This window comes from Mixophyes fleayi, chromosome 8, assembly GCF_038048845.1.
Source record: "Mixophyes fleayi isolate aMixFle1 chromosome 8, aMixFle1.hap1, whole genome shotgun sequence".
Taxonomy (NCBI): Eukaryota; Metazoa; Chordata; class Amphibia; order Anura; family Limnodynastidae; genus Mixophyes; species Mixophyes fleayi.
In genome coordinates, this window is record NC_134409.1 from 117,639,378 (window position 1) to 117,662,519 (window position 23,142).

Genomic DNA, 23,142 nt, shown 5'->3' on the forward strand with positions numbered 1-23,142 from the left:
GCTTGACTGTAATAATTATAATTCAGAGACATTTATGAAAACTACCCCAGAGGTAAAAATAAAGAAATGTGTTGCTTTATATTTCTAAACAGTAATAGAAAAAAAATGTCAGAAACACATTGGCTGCTTATGGCAACACCACCGTTACCCGTTGATGTGTAAATAACTTAATGCAGTAATCCCATTAAAAAGATGGGGAACTATATGTTTTAAAAAAATAATAATAATAATAATAATATCACTGTGCAGGCTATAAATAGAATGTTGGCATTTACCATTTCTCCTTGGTTTGTTTCTTCAGGATGCTACTAATTACATAATTCTGTGCAGTGTCATGGACTACCATGGCAACCACAGACACGTGGCACATGATATAGTGAGCACAGAAGCTTGGGAACCCCCTTCTGAGCACTGTCTGTTCTGTGTACTGTAAAATCCCCACCTTCCCCCCCTCTGCATTCACAAGACATGCTGAAAGCTGTCGAGAGATTTTGAAAGGGAAATACTGATTTGTAATAGCTAAGAAAAATGAGATCAGAAGCATGCTTAAAGGTTACTTAATTTGCTATTTAAATAAAATGTGTGGGCTTGCTGCTTTAAAGTAGGTGTCCTTGCAATTCATATTGCTACAATAAGTGCTACATCCTGCTACGAACCACATAATACAAAAGATAATAAGCCACTTTAGCTACTTCGCTACACAGCTCATCACAAAGAGTTATGATTCATATCTGTAGAAGAGACCCCTTCCCAATAGCAATTAATGATAACTACTTTTCCCATCAACAAAGCAGCTGTGTAGCCAGGGTATAAATCTATATGTTGCAATCACATTTTTATGCGGTTACCTGAATAGATCAACTTCATGGATTGTCGGTAATGACAGAGAGATTTGTGCGTCTGTCTGAAAGAGAGAAGAAAAATAATTTGATGTAATTATAGTTAATTGCTTTTTTCTTCTAATACATTGGGTCAAAAGGAAAGTTTACTATATTGTGACTATATTTAAAGTAAAAACACCAACCAATGTATAGTTTAGATAACGTGCAGCAGAGGTTTAAGAACAGTAAAGGGATCTGCAGAAATTCGCCTACAAGATTTCTGTACTTTATTTCTGCACATAAGGTGAGGAATAGAAGTGCTAAGGTCCACACACGATTTTCCTACCTGTTGTGTCATCTCCACCAACTGTGTTGTGCCAGGCTTGTCGTGCCGCGTTGGAATCCGCACCTGATAAAAAGGATCAGTATATTATCTACAGGGGCAAACGCAGCATTTGTAGACGGGGGTTTCCACACCACACCAGTGGGCGTGACCTGCATGCATGGAGGCGTGGCTATAATTTTAGACAGTGCTTGGCTGCTCTCCAACTCTTCCTATCCCTTTAATATACATGGGCAATACTGCGTGCACTACTGTTAGGTGCACACAGCTCTCCATTTTCAAACAGAGCTGTGTGAAGCAGGGGCAGGGTCCAGCCACCTCAATTTTACAGTGCCCCAGGCTTGGAGGGGGGTTTCCAGGCACTAGGAAACCCCCCTCGGTTTGCCTATGATCTATACCCTACTCTATTTTCTTTCCGCTCTGTGACTTTTAGGGCTAATGGGTCTCTGAACAGTGAAACGCCTAATTAAATGACTGACAGAAGCTGGAGGGATGCTGGTGATAATCACTCATAAGCTAAATCATCAGATCCAATCCTCTAGATGGCTTACTTGTATCAACACTACCTGCATATTAACTTTTTTCCCCTCTATATTAGAATAAAAGGTCACTTACTGTGAATCAATTGCCTTCTACTTTCTCACATTTATTTTTCAAAGTTAACTCTTAAATTGTTCCATGATAATGAAGGACACAAAAATGTACCTTTACTACTAGACCCATGATTGGCAGGTGTAGAGTCTTCCCTGGGAGAGGCGGCAGCCATCGGTCAATGTCACTGCAAGCTGCAGAGAGGAGAATGACAATGCAGTCACTATAATACTATACCCATCTAATGGCAAAACTGTATTAAAACCAGTTGAATTAGCTTCATCATACAATAACTTATGAACAGTATCACTCACTGACGGGACTGCCCACTGTATTTTAATAATTAATTAGTATTAAGTCTATTTAAAAAGCAGTCACCAAAATCCTAATTGTAATCTTAAAGTATGTATATAAAGAGGGAAGCACCACTTTCTGTATATGTAGTGATCAACTACAGGCACACCATGGCTGGTTTCGTATGGGGACATGAATTCTTCCAAAGAATAGACATGGCGCCGGCTAGCAACCCGTTTTTAAAGATGGAGTCGCCAGTCTGGCTGGAGGGCTGCAGAATATTAAAGCATAAAAAAAACTAAACAAAAACAAACCTCTGCAGTTCTCTGCAGCAGTCATTGCTGAGAAGGTGTGCAACAAAAAACATGTCCACTGAGATGAAAAGATCCAGATAAATCATGTGGTTTAAAAATGTATTTACTGCCATCTGCATAGTGCTAAATCAATCAGGAACAATAGCTGTGTATTTATGCTGGAGGATTTAATGTGAAATTTCACCAGAGATAAAAAAAGAATCTTATTACTTATTTATACGATACATAAACTGGCTGTTCATTTATAGAATGTGAGGTCAGAAGCAAAATGTCAACCAAAGTCTTATTGGAAATCACTAAGTATCAAGTCTGAGGAGCAAAGGATGCTGTTTGCCCAGAACGAGGGGAAAACTTTAAAGGAGCACTTGTGAGCTGCATGTATAGTAAGTAGTTCAGTGCATAAAGTGATTTGCATGTTGGTTTGCAGGATCTCTCGGGACTTTGTTTGGTTTGGGAGGAGCCCACAGAGAATGCTGGGAAATCCCAGAGTTCCCTGTGCTTGGGTCACTAAGCAGCAGTCCTGCATAGTAACCACAGAGCCTGTTCTTCATTACAGGTGGATTGCTGACAGATTGACAGCAGCAACACATTATATATAATACCCCATTAAGGGCTCTGATTGTCTAATAAAATGAAGACTTGCTCGAAATTCTAATTGGTATCTGAATTATTCTGCGTACAGCTCTGTAAAAATTGTATACTCTATGTAAAATATAAATAAAATTGCCCAATATTAGACACTACCAACTATACTGCTATATGCAAATATGCCACTTAAGATTCTGTATGCACAATATATGCATGTGTTGTAGTGAAGAGTTTAACACACAGATAAGGGAAGTTGATAGCAGAAAAAGAGCAGTAGGTCCACCTAGTGTGTCCATTTTATGTATAAATGGATTATTTACATCGGAGTTTAGACCAAACCTTTTTAAGTTTCATATGTCAATCATGATTAATGAACAGAGCCATTGCCTACTACCTCAGCACAGCGCCCCCTATATTCCAGGGTTAGCAGTGTCCCTGAAAAAGGATGAATGAGAAATACAGAACCTCAATACAGAGTATAAAGGATGCCGGCAGTGAATGACTAGGAAAAAAGTATTCACTCCTTTAATTGTTTACATGAATAATAAAATACATGTTTATTGAATTTAGTAGTATGATGTTTCTTTAAGTACCAGTTGTTTTCTTTAAGGTTTTTGCAGATGAATGGCAGAGGACACTGCACTACATACACTTAGAGGGAGATTCAATTCAGCGCAACCTGTCTCTCGATCACGAATTGCCCTGATGTTCAGGCTGAAATCTCCGTTCATTTGTCCGCGCACCCGCAGAAAAAAATAAATGTACGGAGATTCTTTAAGCAACGGCCTGCAACGCGCACAGCTGGACATCGCGGCCAACTGAATCTCCCCTTAATCACTGGTAAGGTGGAGTCTCTCGCTCATTCAGTTACCCCTGAAAGAGTTAACACAGGAAGATGACACACTGAATGTTACCTGCTTCCAAGCACGGGTCACTCCTCTCAAAGTACTCCGGGGCAATCTGCTTTACCACGGTGTGGAAGAAATTGATATACGGCAGTTTACTTATCAAAACTAAGGACTGAAAAGAGAAACAAAAATAAATATTGTCAGGGTTTGATTCTCCAAATGAATGGAACACTCCGAAGCTCTGGAACCTGCCGCTAGGGAGATACTGACCCATAATGGCCCCTGTAAAAGCCAATTCTCCTATGGATGGCGAGAGAACGAGAAAGATATTGACAATCTCTACTGAGAGCTCATTATTAGAGGCTATTGCTGGGAATACCACGGTTACAAAACTATTCAGAAATGAATAACCCAACTCCACACCTATATTATATCATCAAAACGTTGATACATAAATGGAATGCGAGTCATATGTACATATATTAAACAAAGATTTCCCACAACCTTATTACTGGTTAGTCAGTCAAGTTATTTTGCCTTAAATGCATTGTATGTTTAGGTTTAACTGGGCAGAGATCCTCTGCTTACTTCATGACCGGTACATGCAAATCACATGACTTCTAACCGAAACAGTAAGACAGAAACTAGACATAACTTCAGCAGCGATCATATCCACCGTCACTACGGGAAAATCATTAATCCTAGAGGGAAATGGTCTGGGCAAATATTTGGCAGATTATTTTTCCGTTTTAGCCCTGCACCACGTTTACAAGTGCACACAAACAAAAAAAGGATTGGTCACAGAGGTTAGGGCAAGCAACTTGCTATCAGGGCGTTTCGGATCAGTGGATTTGACACTACGGGGCGTTGAGTAGTCTGGGTAAATGCGGGTAAGTGAGCACTTGCTCTTCACTCCAAAAACCACAGGAATCGGAATGCCATGAAAGCAACAGCCCCCGATTGGCCACGTATAATCCTCACGCACAGACAGCAAGAGGTGATCTCGGGTTAATTACATCTGCATGCGGAAGACTGCTCGTTGCAGCTGCCATGTTCATAATTACCTTTTGAAAATAGCCTCTTTTCAAAGACTTGTCCCGGACTTGTCGGAAATAAACGTAACCATAGAAACAGGATGGATCTTTCTGTTAGATAGATATGAAACACAACCGCAGAAAGAGAAACATCAATACTTCTTCCATACTTATAGAATTGTAGATAATTGGACAATTTATGTCAAGCTTCTCAAGCTCCCTAAAGACATTTGTTTTTTCTATCATAACATCTCCAACTTATTTTGTTTAGGAATGTCAACCTATTTGGTTGTACTTTATTATTTAGAGTAGGCTCTTAATTTATTCTGAAGTTAACACTTTGTTGCCTCTTACATACGATACCATATTACCCACTAAACTTGCCCAGACTTGTACAGATATAGTCGCTTTCCCCGGTCATGAAATGGCCAGCTATGTGGTAAAATTGGCGAGGGACATTGGGGCCAAATCAGTCACAGATCTGGTGGATCAATATTCGGGCCATGACATGGCTGCGTGGAACACTATCCAATAGTAATTTGCATACTGTTTTAATCAAACTGGATATAGACTGGAACAACTGGCAAAACAAACAATACCTGCCTAATTTGAACTAAACTGACCACGTTTTGTGTGTGCACAAGATCAATTCTAGACTTCGGAGGAAGTCCCCCTCTAAGCGTCAGGAATTTTGCCGACCTGCAATCTCAATTTTTTACTTTTCAAAGTAAACATTACATTTTATATATTGTGCTACTTTAAAGGCAATTTAACCTATGTAAATGCATATTCAGGAAATAGGTTGAGACCCACACTCAATTTCCAGCAGTTGTAAAGATATCTCCAAGACAGTCTTTTGATTAACCTGTTTAACTAAGGGGTAGATTTAGTAAAACGTCTAAAAAGAGAGAGTGGATGTGTTGCCCATAGCAACCAATCAGATTCTAGCTACCATTTGTCTACTGCATTCTAGAAAATGATAGCTAGAACCTGATTGGTTGCCATGGGTAACACTCACTTTTATTTTGTAGAAGTTTTAGTAAATCTACCCCATAAGTGATAAATGATTTACAGAAGGCCTAAACTCCTCTACCAGTAGCTTACTAGACGGAATTTGGGGTTTGTCTTCCTGCAATATTAAACTTATTTGATCTCATAGATCAGACAGGTTTACAAATGGTATAGCCATGACCTTGGACACTGCAATGCAAGGTCACCCAACAAGTCTTGTGTCTGCACCAAGTATAAGGGCTGCTTATCAATAGCGATCACTTTTTTTAAACAACACAAAAACATCTTTATTCAGTTATTGTTTTGTTCACTGTCACAGTTCATGGGCAAGTAATCAAACCTTTAAATAAACCGGCGAATCTCTGTCTGTCTGATCCAAGAGACAGTGCAGGGACGATTTCCTGCCAACTGATTGACGGAATCTGAAGCAAAACTGTGTGTCCCCCAGGCAGCCTTAAATATAAGCAAAAAAGTAAATATATTAGTAAACACCCATCAACCACTGTGACATTTTCTCAGGAGAAAAGCAGAAACATTGTGCCTACCAGGAAGCAAGGCTGTACATTCAGCGAACACAAAATTAATAAATATATCTTTATTTCCACAACTGTGGTATCCACTTCTAAACCACAGAAATTTCCCAGTAACCTTCAAGATGTTTGGTCTCTGAACAGCAGACAAGAGGGTACTATGGAAACTGTCAAAGTGCAGCTTACACTTGATACAAGGCATTTAGGGCTTGTTCACAGCTCTCCGTTTATTTTGCTCTTTTCATGTTAATAAATGCATGACATGTGCGTTAATCTAGTACAGATAATAGTCACCGGCGTTGTTCTCACCAATGTGTTCTAATAACATCTTGACGGAGCATTTACAGTTTTCGAATCAGATGTTAAGTCACAGTGGAGAAAAGTGTATGACAATCCATTAAAAAAAGCACCATTATTATTTTTTTACTCTAATATTCATAACACAAGCACATATCCAGCGCAAGTAATGAAACCTTTAAAGAAACTGGCGGGTTTGTATCTGTCTGATTGCGCCTTAAGGTCACCTTAGTGACCATGCGTTTTTTACCCTCTTCCCAACGACACGTGTGAACGAGCCCTTAAATATTGATGCCCGTCTTGATTGTTCTAATGGAATGTAAGAAGTGCACGTAATGTTGTTTTATTAATCAAATCAGTGTGCCTAATAAATTCTATTTTCCACACAATTATGATTGAACTTCAGTACCACATTGATGCTATGGTAGATATAGAATGGAAGCTGATGTTGGGTAGATGACAGTGGTGGGGGCAGGGCTGGGCACAGAACAGAGATTAGAATGCAAGGTAAGTGTTTGACACTCTATTAGAGTGCGCTACCAAACAAGTGAATATAGGCAAGACATTCCAATGACTAAAAGGACATTTTAAGATTACTTAACATAAATAAAACAAACAAAAAAAGTTTGACATATCATGTAAAGCTGCCTTAACCATTACAATACCTCTAGCAATACCAGGCAACTGGCCCATATTACAATGTATAGTACCAAACGAATGTGATACCAGATAATAGTCTAATTTTATCAGGCAAATGCATTTAGAAGATATCTATCGTCTTGTAGGTCCCCTTCCTGACACACTCACAGGCCTCTGTGTAAGCTGAAATATTCCCTCTAAAATTTGCTACCCACCCACAAACAGATTACGGCAATAGGTCAGTGTACAGTTAAACCGACTGGTCATAATACCCTGAGTCATTGCAGGGGAGCCTGCAGCAAATTACAGGTTGGGGGTGAAGATAATAAACTCTCTCCCCATACAGAGACCTCAACAACAGAGGTAGGTGAAATTATTCCCAGATTTGGAGGATCCATGAGACTGTTGATAATTGAGGACTATTTGTCTTGGCTTCTTAGACACCTCTTAAATAGACTCTGATGATCCCTCTGTTGTGGAATGGGCACAACAAGGACTGTACTCAACACTACAGGCTGTGAAGGGATAGGAGTATTACAATCCTGTTCCACTGGTATAAAATCAAGGTGTTTTTTTTTTAAAGGCTTTAGAGAGCCACAATTATGATTTTCCCTGATGTTTGCAGAAGAGGAGACTCCTGAAACCCAATAATTGACACACTAAGAGCTGCACATACTAGATACAGATCAGGATTTCCCATCTGGCTCCAGGTACATTATAAAGGGGTGAGCCACACTATTTATACTATTCTGGAGGGACAACCACTTCTAACGTTACTGGGCTTGTTACCACTCCCTCATCCACCCTAGGAATGTGGCCTCTATGTATGCAGTGCTGTCCTGTACAGCTGACCCTGGTAAACATAGATGTTCCCAATATTACGGCTAGATTTACTAAGCTGCGGGTTTGAAATAGTGGGGATGTTGCCAATGGCAACCAATCAGATTCTAGCTTTCATTTATTTAGTACATTCTACAAACTGACAGCTAGAATCTGATTGGTTGCTATAGGCAACATCCCCACTTTTTGAAACCCGCAGCTTAGTAAATCTAGCCCCTAGAGTACAGCATCTGACCACCCACACTGAACTGCACACCGAGTGGGTTTGGTGGGCCTCACATAAATTTGGATGGCTAGCCTAACGCATATATTTATATGGTGACTTGAGTCCATGGTAAAATCAGCATTTAGCCCATGTTCTATTGCGCTCTCCCCTCCACATAGTGGCTTTAACATTAGGCTGTCTTAGTTTTCTTCTGATTGGACTGCTGGCTTTCTACAGTACTATGGGGTCCTTTTAGAGGAGACTTGATTTAGAGATCCATAACATACAATTTATGTGCATTTGTTTGGAGATTATTCAGCCAACTCTAGACACTGCTATCGAGACATTTTATTGTTCTTATGCTGCCATGTATGATATATTTATTTTATGGTAAACCATAAGGTTTATGGTTTTAATGTTATCTAGAAGTGAAAAGTGGTATCTTGCGATTATAATAAACTAAAGGAAGACGTAGTTATGTTACAGGAGACATACTTTTATAATCCCTGCATCACTTACTAGCGTCATTCAAACTGTCTGATCTGGAGAAGAGTTTGGTCTAAGAGATGGTTTAATTTAGAAGTCTTCTCAATATGCAAATAAACATTTAAAGTTTCTCCTATTTATTTCATGCACACAAGGCGAGGAAAAAATAAATCAGACGCCGGAGATATTCATCAGACATTGGACAGGTATTATTGTAAAACTATATAATCAACAGTAAGCAGCTTCAACAGAAAGGTGGTTTCTTTCTTAGATTCAGGCTGAGTGTCTAAGAACAATTGGGATTCCTTTAGAGGAAGACATTGCCTCCACAATTAAGTCTCTTAAAAAGAAGAGATTCCATGAAAACATTTATATTTCTTTAAATGACTAAATCCTCAAATTTTAAATTCTATTTAATTTAATTAAAATTTTATTTACATTAATACCAATAGCGCTATTCACTTAACACAGATCCAAGACCCAGCTCCTAAAAGATTACTGTGGTGGTGGATATAGCCAATTAATGGAAATTTAGTGCAGACATCATCTTACCAGCCCAAAGCAGACCCAATTACCGAAATTCCTTCACCCTAGTACAGATGTCGATAATATCAGGCCTCCATATTTATACAAATAAACCTGAACCTTTAAGTATTAATATCCCAATCACACAGAAATTATAAAGAACTTATTTCTGTATTTAGGCGACACTAATTATATCTCTTACATATACATTACATTGACTGAATGTCACCATTCCCTGTATCACTGCATTATGAAAGCATCCTGTATTTCATGCATGGGAGTGATCATGGAGTTAGAATAGTGGGTCTTCCCCAGCACTTATATTATTTTAGATATCCTCCAAAAGATTTGCTGAGAAAAGATATAACAAAGTTTCAATCAACTACCCTAACATTATTTGTATGGAGAGGTGGCATTACTATCAGAGCTGGGGCGGGGGTTCATAACTTAAGTGGATATTTCTTGGCATTGTTGTACTCATGGGAACTACACAATTAAATCATATTAACTATTTGTTGTCCATTTTCCCTGCTTTCCCCTGGGTAATGATTCTAAAATAGTCATTCCAATTGGCTACCAAACAAAACCCCTACCTACCTCAGAAATGACAATATAAAACTCATTTTTGCAGACTAAGAAATAAAAAAGTAATCCCATTTAAACGGATGCATCACCAAAGGTGACATTGGACGAAAATTCTCTGGTCATCAAGCGGTTAAAGCTGGGTACACACTACAGAATTTTCCACCAACTTTTTATGCCGATCGACTTTACATGCGATCGATGTTCCGATCGCTTGGTCCATGAACTGCATACACACTAGCCTTGTTTAGGACGATAAAGGGAAGAGCGGACGTCCCTTTAGCGACTTTTTACAGCCATGTTGTCGTGAGCAATAACTGTAGTCTCGTACTCACTGTTGTGGATCGGTCGGAAACTTATACACAATACACAGCGGAAACGAGATTGGAACGAAAATATTAAACGGTACGACCAACAAAATAAGGCGACAATCGTCCATTTGGGCAGACTTTCGACCATCGTGTCACTGCACACACGGACCCTAGCGGTCGTATGTCGGCTGTTTGAGCCGATTATTGGACGAAAACAGTGTAGTGTGTACCTAGCTTAAGTGACATGTATCTCCTGTTATAGTTAAAGGGACAGTTGTCCCCTCTGCAAATTAACATGATTGAATCCTTTATTTAATAATCACAGGCAGTATAACATCCACAACACATAACATTTTAGGGTAACGCCCATTAGGTGGTCTCTTTATCAGATGCGATATAGGACAAAGTTTACAACCAATTACTCAGCACCAATTAGGGATAACTTGATTAATTACATAATTACCAAATTACAAATCACTACACACACAGCGAATAAGTACATGGTGACTAAGTATCATGTATAAACGTTTACAATTGTTCTACCCTCGGAACTAGCAATTAAAGCATTTTAATATCCCTTTATAACACCTCAACTGTCAGAGGCTATAGGAGACTGCTAAATATTTTCCTCATTTAAATCATATGTACATGGCAAATAAACACGTTCCAAAACTTGCCACCTAACATCAGAGACACAGTGCCTCAAATCATGGAAATGCCTTCCCAAAGGAGTATACTTTATTTTTATTTACATTTTTTGGACTTTTGCAGACTCATCAGGTGGTCTCTCTGCAAAGCACAAGTTTTAATAGTGAAACAGTGCTCATTTTACGTGTATTTTACAGGTCTACTCGTGTGACCGACATAAGTGGAATTGCAGGGTGTGACAGGATGGACCACCTATGCCACACTGTCTGCGCCTTGCCATCGTCCCCTTTCTTTATCCCAAACTGAACACAGTAGGAGGGGCTTGAAGCTGCTACCACCTTGTGGTAAGAACCGGTTCCTTCTGGGTAACTTTCGCTGCTAGTGTACACCCTGCTGGACTGGTACCCTTGACCTCTTCCTTTAAATCAGGGTTAATGTGGATGGCTCCCCCTGGCCTATCACACTGGCCAGAGCTGCAAGATAGCAGGAGAGCATTGGTACTGGAGTGCTGGGTCCCAACCTCAGAACAGCCGGATAACGGATAGGATCTAATCTGCAGGTCACAGAAATTACAGCGGGGTAAGGAGGCGTCAAAGCAGGATCTTGAAGCAGTGATGTTTTATTAGCTCAAGTGTCCTAATAAGGACAGATACATTAGTTTATGGTACTAGTGATCTCAAAAAGTACAGACGGAATAATAAAAAATGACATGGTAAGACAGACTTCCTTTTATACACGTTGTCAGGGAGTAGCCCAGTCCCCTGATCCGACCAGGCATAGCAATGTCTGATATCACATTATAATTTAACATCAAGATATAATCTTATCTTGCATTGAACAGAATTTAACTTTCACATCAACTTGATTTCCTCAAATTTGCTGTCTACATTGTTAGGAGGTTTCCTGTCCCTTTAAAAAGACATGGTAACAGGCAACGACATTCTGCTGGGCATTCAGGCCAAAGCAGGTGTTTTTTACTTCTGAGATGAAAATAATTCACTTAATTTAGGATTATCATTCCTCCACCATGGCGACTGCATCAGAAATCAGTACATTTCTAATACACAAATATGACACAGTACCAAAATCAGTACATTTGCAATGATATAAATTGGCGCACTGCGCTAATAATTTCAATGTATTTATAAAATAAGCTATTTGTAAGTGATCCATCCACACAGGGGAATTAGAGCCTTAACAATCCACCTGCATAGTTATGTGTACAAAAATTCCTTTACCTATCTTGTGTCCAATTTGAGGATATATAATTGAATCACCCATAATTCATACTTGCCTACTTTTGGCTGGCTCCCTCGGTGAGATCACTGAAGAAGGATGTAGGGGGAGGGCGGAGAGGGGCGGGGCTTCACAAATCGCATTATTTTGGCCCTGCCCCCCAGTGACGTAATGCCTGTTTTGGGTCTTTTTACCAGTGTAAAAAGACCCAAAGCAGGCATTAAGTCACTGGGAGCGGGGCCAAAATGCCGCAATTCATGAAGCCCCGTCCCCTCTGCCCATACACAACTCCATGCAAATTCTGATGCGGGAGAACTACCAGCTCTCCCGGGAGACCTACCCGGAATTCGGGAGTCTCCCAGACATTCCGTGAGAGTTGGCATGTATGCTTAAATTATAATTGTACACTTTTAATACTATAAAATGAGAGGGAACCAAACCTAAGAAAGCCAAAAATAATTTCTTTGTTTGGGTGACCTAGAATATACTCTACTTAATCAGTTTATCACCAATATTCCCAGCGCACTTCAAGGCAAACATAGAGCAATCTCTACATATCCAAAGATTATGTCTACAAGAATAGGGAAAAAAACATATTGATGATTTTTTTTTAAACTGTTTAATTTTGTGCAACATGCAAAAACAAATTGCCACTGAATAAGGCATCAAATCTCCTCCTCATCTACTCTACCCACGTACATTTGACGCTATTCTAATTACCATCAGCATAAACTCTCAAATTTATTAATGAAAAGTTCACAAACAAAAAGAAAAAGAAAAAAATATAATTCTTTATCTAGTAAGGATCATGTGGCTTGCAACATAAGTAAGACTATGAAATGTATTTGTGTAGATACATCAAGGCATATTGTCTCTATATGAATAGCCACATCTATAAAGTGAATTTATGAGCGTCCTCTAATGTAAATGAAATAGTCTTGTCTCTGCCGTTTCATTTACCATGGTAAGAGAGTGGATTCAGAAAACATGTATACAATCAAAATCATTCACATAACCTATACTTTGAGAAAGGATTATTATGAAACCAGCTTTAACAACCATCTACAAATCATCAATCAGGTGTTATACATTGTTTTATAGGTTAGCCAGCTGGATATTACATATATACAAAGCTACTGGACATGAAGGGAGCAAATAAAAGTGGACTCTGAGATAGCCTTCATCAATTTTGCCAATATAGCAACAAATACCGAGCTTTATCTCACGATCATATAGCCAATTTTGCAAACCACAATCAGAGTTGAAGCTATAATCTAAATTCTCCACTCATGCTTTCTGAGCAGCCAAACTGTTGATAGACCTTTCATAGCTCACCCCAAACCTGTGCTTCCAACAGCTCCAAACTAGATTTTACTCATTTGTGGCTCAATTAGATACCAGAGGCTAGGGTGACAGACAGCCCCCTCCTTTCCTAAGGTCGTGGACCCAGAGATGGCCAAATCCATTGGAGAGAGATGATGTAAAAGATGTTTTGATGACTTTGCTTTAGCATTACATGGTTATAGTCCTTGTGTAGGACCTCTAGGAAGGAATACATGTTTTGTTAGCTATATCAGATTTGTTATTCTCTATGTTTAACTGATCTGGAGAGTTGTCTTTCCTCCATCACTCTCCTTTTATTTGTGTTACTTCTGGGAAAAAATAAACAAACAAACAAAACTAAAATAAAATAAAAAGATCACAAAAGTAAATAACGTAGGAAACACTTACCAGAGTTTGAATCCGGGAAGGACAGGTAACATATGCTGGTTTTCTGTAAATTAAAATAAATTCATTACATGAGATATGGATTATTTGAACACAAAGGATATATTTAATTATATAAATAAAGGACATATTTTTATAACCTAAATAACAGTATGTGGCATCCATGAATGACAGGTGCTCATGTCCTGGTTAGTTAACTTTCCTACCAAATTATTTATCTACTGCCTCCATACCTCTGATCACCTCTCTCATTACAACACTTAACAATGCCACAACTGTCCAAGTACTAAACTGTTAGGACTATACTACTACAATTACTGGGATTTGCCTTGGTGGTGTCACACGGACTAGATTCGATGCACTGACAGCTGTTAAACAGCTACATGCAGCGTTTAGGGCCGGCTGCAAAACAGCTCTTCACAGAACTCTGATATTTCTCTCACGCATGAATTAACCAGATGCAGAAAAATAGCTTGGATAACATTTAGATCGTTCCTAGCAGCATTGTTCTAGCTGTTATTCTGGTGTGAGAAAAGCTCTTGTGTGAAAACCCTCTGAATATTGTTCAGCTAGAATAAAAAGGACAAACATATATCCTATTCAAAATAAGAAGAAGCTTTGTAACTCTTTCTGCGTTCAGAGCTCTGTGTAAAGATGCCCATTCTTTGGTGACTTAATATACTTAAAATTTACAGTAAGTTGTACATTATTCCATATATGATCAGTGACCATTATTTCACATAATTTAAAGGACTTTTTATTAACTTTGTGTGAACCCCAGGATATAATCACAGGCACGCCAAAATAGTTTCCCTTTTAAGCATTGCAAATAAGCAAAGCTTGCAGTAATGTTATCTGATGATCTGGCACTTCCAGATATGGACCGAATCAGCTGTTTCACCTATTGATTGTACGTCACTCACCTCCTTGTCAGATAGCTTGGCATGGGGAGGATACAAAGCCTGTAATCAGAAATCAAAGCTAGTGTTAATCATACACGTTGATGTACATTTGGACTCATGCACCTACATGGATCTGTACCCCCATCAGTCTATTAAAGGGGTGAGCAGTCCAGTGGTTCTCAAACTAGTGAGGCTAGCCTCCATCAGATTGGAGGAGGCACAAAGAAAATAAATATGGATGGACAAGAAAACCACAGAAAGAAAAAAAGAAAGAAACTACTTATATTACAGTGCCCATTATCTTTTAAATAAATTGTTAAGCACATGGAATTAAGTTATTCAAAGATCATGCTACTGTTTAGACTGGTGTATGATGATTAGTTTGTTTAAAGACTAAAATAGATTGCAATTTGAGACGTCAGAATGACTCAAGTGTAAATATCACAACAATAAAGGAACAGCATCATCATAACTAAGAAAACATACATTTGGTTACTTATTGAGGTATATTCAACTATGCAAGAAATGTCACATCTTAAGTATCACATGTTCTCTTTAAAATTAGAAGCTTATATGTATATGGACCCTCTGTACCTCTTAATTCACTGTATGTTTACTGCTTGTGCTTAGACCAGTGTTGGCTAACCTGTGACACTCCAGGTGTTGTGAAACTACAAGTCCCAGCATGCTTTGCCAATATATAGCAGTTTATTGCTGGAAGGGTATGCTGGGACTTGTAGTATCCCACAACACCTGGAGTGTCACAGGTTAGCCAACACTGGCTTAGACATTGCTTCCCATGTGTCATGCAAAGTCTTTACTGCCTTGCTAGCACTGATGGGGGAGCTAGTGAGCAGAACCACTGTTCTCTTTGGAGACCAAGCATATTAAGATAGAAGAAAACCGCTGATGCAAATTACTGCGGATATTTAAAGTCCCATTGGATTTCTGTGACCTTTACGATTGTACTTAAGATCCAGTCTTATGGAACTATATGGTCATAAAGATATGAGAAGTCACATAGGCATTACATTAGTTACAGTACAATACACTTTGTCCCACAGTTCCAGCAAGGCACTAAAAGTATATTCAACAGCATTGAGAGCTATATCTTAAGTAAATTATGTTCAGCACATATCCACAAAGTATTTAAAGTACCATATTACTGCTTTCATAACTCATGTTAACTGGTTGAAAATGAATCCATTCTGCAACAAACATGATAATTCTGTAAGTGCCTAAAAGTATGTCTTGTTAAATTAAAGGTGCAATCCCACATTGACATTTTGTTTTTGTTAAACAAAAAGTTTGGTGTCTTTTTAACATGATAGGATTACCTTCTGGGAAAATGATTATAAACTCAGCAAGAACAATGTGATAATAATCTGATCTGTAACCTGATTGACTTAATGGGAGCCAGTCAGTCACCAAGATCATCAGTGGTCATGTGAGAGAGAAAGGAGGGGGTGGGATTTTGTTAAATCTGTTCCAAAGCTTCTTTACTCACTACATCATAAGCCATGTCCCTGTGGTTGTCATGGCAATAACATGACACTTAGAAAAACGGTAATCAATAATTAATAACAACCCTAAGGAAACATTAACACAAAGCTCTGTGTCATTTTACAGGTAACTAGAGTGATTTATGTTACTTAGAGGTGACACCACCTTTAAGGCGCATGTGACTATAGGTCTATACAGTTTTGGCTTATCCATCTGAAAATGTATAACATACATGGACTGCATATGTGGTTTAGCATGTACCAACGTGCATGTATGAGAACTGCATATTGCTGGTGTATTGGGGAGATGGGAAAATCCAACAACAATGAAATGCGGTAAAACAATACAAAGACTTAGCATTACAACTGCGTGTTAATGGATTATTAATATGTGCATATCACTAGTAAGAGACTTTAAAATGTACCGTACGCGTTAAAAAGTACTTTCATATAGTATTAGAACATAGTTATACTTGTGTATAAGAGCACTAAATTAAAAGTAGAATATGGACAAAGGTGGGATAGGTAGATTTTCAGAAAAAATTGATACAATGCACTACTTTTTTTTTTTCTTTTAAGTGATTTATATGTCAATTTTGTAACCACTGAAACTATTACAGGGAAATGAAAACTATAAAATCACCAGTTTTCCATATGTCAAAAATAACAAACAAAAAACAATCCTCCAGAAATTGTCAAACCACTGAAATTACCTATTTTTCACTGATCAGCATAGAAGTGAATCTACTAAAAACAAACACTCATTTAGTAAATAGATGGGAAAATCACCAAAATGTTTTTACTGCCTCTAATACATTGTTATGCACGTTTTGTCGCTATCCAATAACGATTGTCGAATCCCGATGTGTGGTTCCAAAGCACAAAGTAATTTAATATCCAAAATTAGCAGAATAACAATGCGAAATAAAACAAGTACAGCCGTTACTTATCGCAGGCGCTCTGGATCCAGTGAACAGTCATTCAGGTCTGAAGACTGTGGTCAAAGAAGACTGGTCACTAAGCCCAGAGCCCCTGCTTATATGCAGTCAGTGAATACAGTAAAACAATGCAGATGATGTGGCTTGCTTCTATTGATCAAGGCTTCAGAAAGGTCCAGTGTACTGCAGGTCATAGGCCAGTTCAAACGAAAATATCCAAAGGTGGGGGTCAACTCTCATGGGGATGTGCTCTGACTTTCCCGCCAAGACTCCAGTTTCAACTAGTCTATTTGCATTTTACAGTCTGTATCACTTTAAACATTTATTTCCTAACATCGCTAACTAGAATATGTAATGTGCGATCCCTTCGGCGAATGAACCGGACAACTGCTGATGAATAGGGGATTAAAATGATACTAAACATGATATAGTTCCTGCAACCTGAACCCTTGATTTCACTAACATGTATATAACTTGTAATATTAAACATAAATACTACTATATTTCGACATAAATAACTATGTGTTGCAACTACAATTAATGTGTACTAATTACAAATGTGTATGTTCGTGTGAATGTGTGTAAAAAGTGTAAAACCTGTTATTTCCACGTGTTGCGGCTGGATACGCGCTTATACGCCGTAGCGTGCTCCGCATAATTTCAGACAAAGACAACCAAATCTGCTCAATATTAATTGAAATGATTTTATCCAATTATCTGACTTCGAAAATATGTACAAGCAGAGAACTGAATGTGAGAATCTGTCTAGTGAGCTTATTTAAAGAAGACTAAGATGATGTTTGCACCCATGGTGTAATACAAAGAATTCTACTTTTTTTTTTTTCCTTTCTTTTCAGTTTCCATGTACCTGGATCTTCCCAGCAATATTAATTGTTTTATTAAGTTTAAGATTTCTAAATCTCTACAATTAACCCTGCAGGAGAAATCCACGTATGTGGAAATAAAATATAAACAAAAATCAGGATTATTTGGAATACACAATACAACTCTAGCAGGGTGTCCACATGTCAGACGCTTATAATGGAGTTTCTACACATAGACAAACCTGCTGGAAACCCCACTGAAATTAATGGGAAAATCTCCAAGGTTTGTAATCACCACCAGTAAAAAAACAAATATTTTTTTTTTAATTAGCTAAAAATCGCTGCTTCAAAAATTAGAGAGGTGGGACACAAGTCAAGTTCAAACTAATAGTCCCCCCCCCACTTCCATAACGTGAAGGAGGCACATCATTCAAAAAATTTCAAGAAGGAGCGGGTCACACCAAAAAACATCAGGGGGAGGGGGGGCAGGCAAGTGACACTAAAAGCGCCAAGGGATGGTGGGGGATGGGGGTGTGGCAAGTCACGTAAAAAATGTCAGGATAGCAACTCACACTAACTAGAAGCACAAAAATAGTTTGCTGGCTCAATATAACCACAGAGCAAAGGTCTCCACAGACATTAATAGGATTTTCCCTATTCATTTTCCCAGCCACAGATCTAGGATTACATAATAAAATACAGGTGAAAGTCCTCAGAGATTTCTGACTATGAACTATGACCAAGCAGAGTTCATCTGGGTACAAGGTACCTTACACGATGAGATTTCTCATCTGACTAATAATAAAACAGAACGCAATGGGTGCTGTTGATGAATGTGGCTGCAATGTTATTTTATTTTGAACTGCCACCAAAAATGTAAAATATAATTAATGTTCTGGTGTTTTTTTGACTGTTTTTGATCACTTGATCCAAAGTATTTTTCTTATATCAAAAGAACAGCAAAGATAACGCACAAATAGATGCTTCTGAAAAACACAACAAAGTGTGTTTTATGACACAGACCAACTTTTCAGCCCACTCACTTTTAACCAATATAGTAAAAACCCAAAAAAACAAAACAAAACAGTAAACAGATGGAGGAAAAAACAAAACAAAACACGTTTACATTTACTGAACTTTTTGAATGTTTTCTGTGCAAGAACAAAATCATAAATTGTATTCCCACCCTTAGTACGCAATATAGGTCCACTTTCAAACAAGCGGCTTCCAATAAACATATTGCGCACAAACGTACATATTTATCAATACTGGTTGGTGCCCGTGAGCTTTAGTTTAGAAACCCGACCAATGCAGCCCAGGCATTGGGCTCTGTAGGATAAGAAACTTAGGGACAGTCTGGCCCTCCTGCTCCCACTTCAAAGTTCATTAGGCTGGTTACCCAATCACATTAAAAATAAAAAATAAATATCAATATCCAGTATCACCATATGAAAAGACTTACACCTGGGGTCAGATGGGGTCAATGGAGGAAACTCCACTGTCCTTTTTGCATCCACATCACAAAACAAGAACAGATGGAACATGCAGCCTGTAAAAGATGTTGTGGAGCTGCCACTCTCAACTGCAGGCGTCAGCGCGGTCCATGGATCCATTAGGTTCCATTCTCAAATGGAATTTAAAAACGAAAGTAGAAGTATTTGTTTCCATGCCAGCGAGAACCCGGCCTTTATGTGTTACTTTCTCTGCAGCTGTTAGCGCTGAGCAAACAGGAATAAAACTCTATCTGATGTAACCAGGATACAGCCAACTTAGTGATAATGTTTAGTGCTGCTCATGGATGATGGGATAGATAACCTACTGCCACAATCACTGCACAGGGTGCTGTCATGTCACTGCAGGCTGCCTTTACACCACCAGGATCGCATTTTGAGAAGATACAAAGCCAGAGAAGTGCTACCAGGATGTACAGAAATACATCCCCCCAAAAAAAAAGTATTTCTGGGGTTAAAATTTTAAATCAAAAACATAGCTAATATTAACCAGAAAACAGATATATTGGAATAACCCCCCAAAAGTGCAAAGGTTCCATGATGGGGGCTCCCACACTTTGGGAGAAACTCACATTACCATCAGACCCCTCATTGCTCCAGGACTCCCAGCCTGGCGGTATATTTACTAAACTGCGGGTTTGAAAAAGTGGAGATATTGCCTATAGCAACCAGATTCTAATTATCATTTATTTAGTACATTCTACAAAATGACAGCTAGAAGCTGTTTGGTTGCTATAGGCAACATCTCCACTTTTTCAAACCCGCAGTTTAGTAAATATACCCTCCCTTGGAGTCTGCAAAGAAACCATTGAGATGCCAGCAATGTCTTGTCCAGTCAGCCGACAACTTATATCTCCAGGAGTTTCCAATCAAACACCAGGCTGTGAGCGTTGGGATACTGCAGGTACTAGTGGGGAGCAGTTTCTCCTGAACTGCAGGCACCCTAGACATGAGACCTTGCAGTTTTGCCAGGTGACAGCAGGGAGTATAGGGGTAGAAAAACAAACAGGTGTTATTCTTCATATTAAACATTATTTGAATTTCATCATACTGGAAACGAAAGTTAAAGAAAAAAAAAAAAAAAAAGCTTAGAGGTGACTTAGTGCTGCAACACCGACCCATGGCTGCCTGCATGGACCTCTATGTAGATAACTTCACCTGCAGACAATCAGACCTGACTAGTTGCAATAGGTTGCAGCACATTTCTGCTACTTGCACCAGAATATTATTTTTACATGGTTTTCTATATCACATTTGAACAAAGCTATAGAATAGCCATTTTTTCCTGTAGACTGATGATAAATAGACCCTTGTTTCCAAACAATAAAGTAGGGACTGAGCACGGGAACTTTTTGTTACGAGCCACTTCATATACCACCTACTGTCAGAAGGAGCCACGTCCTGCTCTTATGGCCTGAACACTAATATTTACCAAGCTGGGATTTCTGCTACGTGTCTCGCTGACAGTGAAATCAGCATGTAAGAAATTGATAGAGTGTCTGTTTAGTATGTAAGTAACAGGGAATATTTGTGAAAAAAATTACACTGAGATTTATGCTCCAAGCTAGGGAACATTCACACAGTGTGTAAACAATCTCTAGGTCAATATACTTGAGGGGATAGTGATCTAGAAATGGCTGCCTGCACATGGTTAATTCAGTTTTTGTGTTTTAAATTGAGTGAATACGGTGACAGCAGGGTTTGGTCAATGTGGACTCCAATGAGGACAAAGTGGCTAGCCTGGTATCACAGCGGTGGGGCCACGGTTTCTATGTTGACCAGGACACAACCTGTGTGGAGTCCGCTTGCCCCCCTCCCATATTCGTGTGCGTTTCCTCTGTGCCCTTCAATTCCCTCCCAAAGTTCAAAAATAAAATGGCTTCTGACAAAATAAATCTAGTATGCGTGTGGTAAAGATTTGAAACTGTACGCTCCACTGGGGCAAGGACTGGTGATAATGCTTAAAAATATGTAAACAGCTGAGGAATAAGTGTCAATATAAATGTTATTATTGTTATCAACAACAACAACAACATGAAAGCATTGAATATCAGATGTCAGACCTATATGGGGTGCAAGGAAAAATCAGCAGAGATCTCTGTCAAATCTCCACCGTGAGATGTCTCATAGTCTTTCCGGAGATACTTCGGGTTTCCTAGTGCCAGGAAACCCCCCTCCAAGCCTGGGGCACTGTACAATTGAGGTGGCTGGATCCTGCCCCCGCTTCACATGGCTCTGCTTGAAAAGGGAGAGCTGCGTGTACTTAACAGTAGTGCACGCAGCATTGCCCGTGTATATTATAGGGATAGGAAAAGTTGGAGAGCAGCCAAGCACTGTCTAATATTATAGCCACGCCCCCGTGCATACTGGTCACGCCCACTGGTGGCGTGGTGTGGAAACCCCCCTCTTCAAATCCTGCATTTGTCCCTGCTCGTGTCTATCTGAATCTCCCCTAGAGACATAAAAGTTTCACCAACATCTGCACTACATGACAAAAAAACAAAAAAAAACAAAATACAACACAAACATTTTAAATTAATGTGATTTATTCTACAATAGTGTAACAAAAGATTGGGCTGGGTACTAGGACTGCAATTTGTTGCATAACAAAATTTGAAATGAGTTTTGCAATTCATGAGTTATAGCAGAACCATTGTTGTATTAGGCTGACAGTGATTACTACCATTATAACTAATGACAGATTGTGTACAAGGCAGGGATCACACTGACACTCTGTATGTACTTAAACAATCATCAAGAACAGAAGGTAGGGCTATCACAAAAGAAGTATAAGACAGAAACATATTTATATGTAGGTATATTAAAATGCGAGCTGACCAGCAAGTTTGTACATGTTCTGGAAAGTTAATAAATGTTGTGATAAATGCTGCTATTATCCAGGATCACTGGGATAACTGCAATATTCTATGGACATGTTTAACAGGGAGATAAGTAGCAGCTGCAAAATGTATTCAATGCATTTAATTTGACTTCTACTTTCTGTAAAACTACAAGAAAGTTTCCACAACACTTAAGAAATAATAGGTTTACAGGCAGTTTAATCGCAAACATTTTGTTGCTTAAAGGGATTTTCCATATGAACTGTACTAAATCTCCTTCCTTCCCATTAACAGTACTTTGGTGTGGGGCCCAGTATCGCTGTACTGAGGTGACCCTGAAAATCATCATCATCATCATTTTTGATCATATTTCTTCTATAAGGATAAGTAGAATTAAGTTTTTATACTGAAGTAAAGAATGTATTGATGAGAATTCCAATTTGTTCCAATTGCCACAATCATTCAGCAGAAAGGTATATACCAGGGGAGGAAAAATTCTGGGTGGGCAATCACCTTTGCGCCTAAAATTGGGGTTCTGAGAACCGGATGCAAGCCAGTCTCCCTTCTCTTACACGGACCGATTTTTAGATTTCAAAAAAAAACTCTCCACCTGCACACTGATGCAGATATCTAATCAGCCAATCACGTGGCAACAACTCAATGCCTAAAAGCATGCAGACATGGTCAAGGGGTTCAGTTGTTGTTCAGAACCACCACTAGAATGGAGAAGAAACCTGATCTAAGTGACTTTGAC

At 38.8% G+C, this 23,142-nt stretch overlaps 1 protein-coding gene across 1 annotated transcript in view; it reads right to left on the reverse strand.

Annotated features, from left to right (window-relative positions):
• DENND6A (DENN domain containing 6A) overlaps positions 1-23,142 on the reverse strand; it is a 49,690-nt gene that overhangs the window by 20,851 nt on the left and 5,697 nt on the right. The window contains exons 2-9 of the mRNA XM_075183270.1: positions 14,795-14,833; positions 13,875-13,917; positions 6,185-6,297; positions 4,864-4,944; positions 3,866-3,971; positions 1,870-1,949; positions 1,168-1,230; positions 849-904 (exon numbers count right to left, since the gene is read on the reverse strand). Coding sequence (XP_075039371.1) covers positions 849-904; positions 1,168-1,230; positions 1,870-1,949; positions 3,866-3,971; positions 4,864-4,944; positions 6,185-6,297; positions 13,875-13,917; positions 14,795-14,833 — 581 coding nt within the window. The remainder of the gene's footprint in view (positions 1-848; positions 905-1,167; positions 1,231-1,869; positions 1,950-3,865; positions 3,972-4,863; positions 4,945-6,184; positions 6,298-13,874; positions 13,918-14,794; positions 14,834-23,142) is intronic.